Source organism: Setaria italica, chromosome IX, assembly GCF_000263155.2.
Source record: "Setaria italica strain Yugu1 chromosome IX, Setaria_italica_v2.0, whole genome shotgun sequence".
Classification (NCBI taxonomy): Eukaryota; Viridiplantae; Streptophyta; class Magnoliopsida; order Poales; family Poaceae; genus Setaria; species Setaria italica.
In genome coordinates, this window is record NC_028458.1 from 13,462,679 (window position 1) to 13,467,436 (window position 4,758).

At 46.1% G+C, this 4,758-nt stretch overlaps 1 protein-coding gene across 1 annotated transcript; it reads left to right on the forward strand.

Moving 5' to 3' along the window:
- Positions 1 to 621: 621 nt before the first annotated feature.
- On the forward strand, positions 622 to 4,379 carry LOC101758908 (heat shock 70 kDa protein, mitochondrial). The gene is made up of 6 exons (XM_004982543.3): positions 622 to 837; positions 1,488 to 1,561; positions 1,639 to 1,717; positions 1,803 to 2,372; positions 2,466 to 3,086; positions 3,475 to 4,379. Exons 1-6 carry the CDS (start codon positions 775 to 777, stop codon positions 4,102 to 4,104), a joined length of 2,037 nt encoding a protein of 678 aa, XP_004982600.1. The 5' UTR covers positions 622 to 774; the 3' UTR covers positions 4,105 to 4,379.
- Positions 4,380 to 4,758: the final 379 nt, after the last annotated feature.

Sequence of the window (4,758 nt, forward strand, 5' to 3'; positions counted from 1 at the left end):
AAATTTTGCAAAAAAACACTGCCGAAAAATATACTGCTCCCTCTATCCCCTAATGTAGCTATGTTTCAAAGTCAAACCTTTTCAGTTTTGACTACGAATAGTAAAATAATCATGAAGACTAATAACATAAAAATGATGTTAGATTTATCATGAAATCAACTATTATAATATGTATTTTTTTTATTTGAAGTAAATTAGAGATATTATTGGTCAAAATTAAAAAAATATTGGTCAAAATTAAAAAAACTAATCATAGCTATATCCTGCGACGGGAAGGAGGGAGTACAATTTAACTGGCCCATTTTAGCCCATCTGACCGAACGTTTAGGGCCTTGGCAACAAAACTGGCCTGGCAAACCCATCCGAAACTGAAAAGAGCTCACTCCTTGGCCCATCCTCGAGAAACCTACCACTCACTGGTCACTGCGCCTTGGGGAAAAGGAAAGAAAACCCTCGGAGAACCTCCTGGTTCTCGCGGCCTCGCGGGTCCAGAGGTTTCTACAGCCTTCCGTCGCCGCGGCGCCGTGCTGCTCGATCGCACCCGCCCGACGTGGCGGCCCACCGCTCAGTCACCCATTTGCCCGCAGCGGCCACGATCTCATAAAGCCCACCACGAGCCACCTCGCCCCAGGCCCCCAACCCCCTTCCCCCCGCGCCGCCTCCCGAAGCATCCCCTCCCAAAACCCTCGCCGCCGTCTCGCGAGCAGCAGCAGCAGCAGCGGCCGCAGCGCACAGCCGAAACCCTCCTCGCCTACGCCCGGGACCAGGCTATCCATGGCGGCGTCGCTGCTCCTCCGCGCCGCGAGACGGCGGGAGCTCGCGTCCCCTCTCGGATCTGTAAGGCCCCTTCCTCTCTAGCTTCCTCCAATTGTGATGTGTTTGGTGTAGTAGTCCTGTGGTTGGTAATCTAGGGGTTTGTTGTTGATCCGCGAGGAGGAATGGGTGGTGGTGGACGATTGATTGCAGATTTGGTGGGATTTCACGTGGTTGTGGATTTGACGCTAGAATGATAGATTAGTGCTTGCAGATTCGATGTGCTAGAGGGTATTAGCTGATTAGTTGAGTTCTGGATGGTTAGCGTACTCCTGTGGTGGAAGCAGTGGTCTCTGAGTCTCACGATTTGTGAGAGAGAACGTTGTGTGTAAATTATTGGGTCTACAAGGAATTACTTACTGAGTTTCTTTATTCATGGACCTGTCGCCTTTTAAAGATTGTAGATTGCTTCCATGCACACACGATGTTTTACATTAGCAGTGGCAATTATCTTTTTACTGATATGGAGCTAAGTAACCATGAATAAAATGTCATTGCGCAATGACCAGTCAGGGCTGTGTGTGCAGTGGCTGTATTCTTTATCTGTTTTGTTTGATCTATTCAGTCGGTCTAGCTAAGATTGTAACAAAGGAGCCTTGAATGATTTGTAGACAGTACTATTTGTCTCGTAGCTTGTAGCTGAGCTCTTACTGTTGTGCTTGTGCTCGTTTCAGCTGGGTGCCAGCTTACAGTCAACATATGCTGCCAACATATGCTCAAAATGGGGCAGTTTTGCAAGACCTTTCAGGTAACAATGATCTCTTGTCTTAATTCTACACATCTTACTTATTGTAGTAATGCTAATTCCGGATAATCTGTTTTCAGTGCAAAAGCAGCTGGAAGTGAGGTTATTGGAATTGATTTGGGAACAACTAACTCATGTGTTGCTGTTATGGAGGGAAAGGTCAGCTACTCCTAAGAATTTTCCCTGTCATGATTTTGTTTCTCTCATTTGCTGTTTACTAAAACTGAGTAATTAATTACTGCAGAACCCAAAAGTTATTGAGAATGCTGAAGGTGCGCGAACAACACCATCTGTTGTTGCATTTACTCAGAAGGGTGAAAGGCTTGTTGGAACTCCGGCCAAGCGACAGGCTGTAACCAATCCGCAGAATACCTTCTTTGGAACAAAGCGGTTGATTGGGCGCCGCTTTGATGATCCACAGACACAGAAAGAGATGAAGATGGTGCCGTACAAAATCGTGAAGGCTCCAAATGGTGATGCTTGGGTTGAAACAACAGATGGAAAGCAATACTCACCAAGTCAGGTCGGTGCATTTGTGCTGACCAAGATGAAGGAGACAGCTGAATCTTACCTTGGCAAATCTGTCTCGAAGGCAGTGATTACTGTTCCAGCTTATTTCAATGATGCTCAGCGTCAGGCCACAAAGGATGCTGGCCGCATTGCGGGCCTTGATGTTGAGAGGATCATCAATGAACCAACAGCAGCTGCTCTGTCTTATGGAATGAACAACAAGGAGGGTTTGATAGCAGTCTTTGATCTTGGAGGAGGAACTTTTGATATCTCTATTCTGGAGATCTCAAATGGAGTTTTTGAGGTATATCTTCTTAACTTTCAACTCACCTTGTTCTGGAAAACATTTTCTGAAATGCATTCTTTTTCTGATCCTATTTTATGTATTGTCACTCAGGTCAAAGCAACAAATGGTGATACCTTCTTGGGTGGTGAAGATTTTGATAACACTCTATTGGAATTCTTGGTGAGTGATTTCAAGAAAACTGAGGGCATTGATCTGTCAAAGGATAGGTTGGCCCTGCAGAGGCTCCGTGAAGCTGCTGAGAAGGCAAAGGTTGAACTTTCATCGACTTCTCAGACTGAGATCAATCTACCATTCATAACAGCTGATTCTTCCGGAGCAAAGCATTTGAACATCACGCTGACAAGGTCAAAGTTTGAATCTCTTGTGCACAATCTGATTGAGAGGACTAGAGACCCATGCAAGAACTGCTTGAAGGATGCTGGAATATCTACTAAGGAGGTGGATGAAGTGCTTCTTGTTGGTGGAATGACTAGGGTTCCAAAGGTACAGGAGGTGGTATCTGAAATTTTTGGAAAGAGCCCAAGCAAAGGAGTCAACCCAGATGAAGCTGTGGCAATGGGTGCTGCCATTCAGGGTGGCATTCTCCGTGGAGATGTTAAGGAGCTTCTTCTCCTTGATGTTACTCCCCTGTCACTTGGTATTGAGACACTCGGTGGTATCTTCACCAGATTGATCAACAGGAACACCACAATTCCCACAAAGAAAAGCCAGGTGAGTTATGATATCTCTGCTCTTTGTTAGGGGTAAATATGATTAATCCCTCTGAGGATGCAGCTTTATCTTGTTGGGAATACCTCATTTAACCTGACGAGCCTTTAATTAAAACATTTGTGAAAATCTATCTCACGCGTCGATTGGGAATAGTCACAAGTTGCAATACAATTCTCTCATAGTTTCTGATATAGCCTCATGCTGACTATTTGCATTGTCATCTTTACGAAGTGTATTATGAGCCTTTTGATCTTATCTCCTGCAACTCATTGGTTGTCACTTGCTTTAGTGGTGTTCTCGTAGGTAGCCCAAGTATGTCACCCCCCCCCCCCCCCCCCCCCCAAACTCCCTGGTTACTCTGTTCTAATCTTTGGCTCTGGTTTTCCAGGTGTTCTCAACTGCTGCTGACAATCAGACCCAAGTAGGTATCCGTGTATTGCAAGGTGAGCGTGAGATGGCTGCAGACAACAAGCTTCTTGGTGAATTTGATCTTGTGGGCATTCCACCGGCGCCAAGAGGCCTGCCTCAGATTGAGGTCACATTTGACATCGATGCCAATGGTATCGTGACCGTCTCTGCCAAAGATAAGGCCACTGGAAAGGAGCAGAATATCACCATCCGATCCTCTGGTGGGCTGTCTGAGGCTGACATCCAGAAGATGGTCCAAGAAGCTGAGCTGCATGCCCAGAAGGATCAGGAGAGGAAAGCCCTCATCGACATCAGGAACAACGCAGACACAACTATCTACAGCATCGAGAAGAGTCTAGGAGAGTACAGGGACAAGATCCCAGCAGAGGTTGCATCTGAGATCGAGGCAGCCATCGCTGACCTCCGCCAGGAGATGGCCTCAGACGACATTGAGAAGATCAAGGCCAAGCTTGAGGCTGCCAACAAGGCTGTCTCAAAGATCGGGCAGCACATGTCTGGCGGTGGCTCAGGCGGATCGCAGTCGGGATCTGGACCTCAGAGTGGTGGCGATCAGGCTCCGGAGGCGGAGTACGAGGAGGTCAAGAAGTGAGTTGGAAGGGAACGAACAGTAGCATCCCTTAGAAGTAGCTACTCCTTTTTTGGGAACACAAGATAGTCAGATGTGATGTAACCTGTTCTGTAATAATCCTTTGGATTTGCCCCCACTTGTTCCTCCTCAGCAGTGATGTGAGATCACACAACATTGTCTGCTAGGTCATATGGCTTTGTTGCACATGATGCCTTGTTCGGGCCTGATCCACGCGCACAGTGAACCATTGGCGAGTTTTTGCTAATGTACGAAGGTATATTTGTTTCAGATTTTTACTGTTGGTGATGCTTTGGTGACATGTTCTTGCTATGCTCGACTCTGGCTTAACAGTAGTGTGTTGTGTCGATGATTTCTCCGTCCAAATCTTGACACGTGAAACATAGTTTGATTTGTATTTTGTGATACGCTGGTATTAGGGCCTATAATGTGCCGTGACCTCACCTCACCAGTTAATCTGACTAATGTGGCAAGTCGCCTGCTCGGTTGATGTAGAAAGGCACTTCGAGGCGTTGTCAAAATTGTTTTCTGCTGAAAAAAATCACGCTTTCGATATAATTCTGACAGATTTAATTATGCTTCTGAAAGATTTGAAAGTAACATGCAACGAGTTTTCGGTGGCTACTGAAATGTTTAACACGTTTGCCGGATCTTCAC

Excerpts from the sequence above, each read along its gene's own strand:
- LOC101758908 (XM_004982543.3), top strand. The coding sequence starts at position 775 with ATGGCGGCGTCGCTGCTCCTCCGCGCCGCGAGACGGCGGGAGCTCGCG. Across the intron at positions 1,562-1,638 it reads AGTTTTGCAAGACCTTTCAG|TGCAAAAGCAGCTGGAAGTG; the intron begins GTAACAATGATC and ends ATCTGTTTTCAG. Across the intron at positions 3,087-3,474 it reads TTCCCACAAAGAAAAGCCAG|GTGTTCTCAACTGCTGCTGA; the intron begins GTGAGTTATGAT and ends CTGGTTTTCCAG.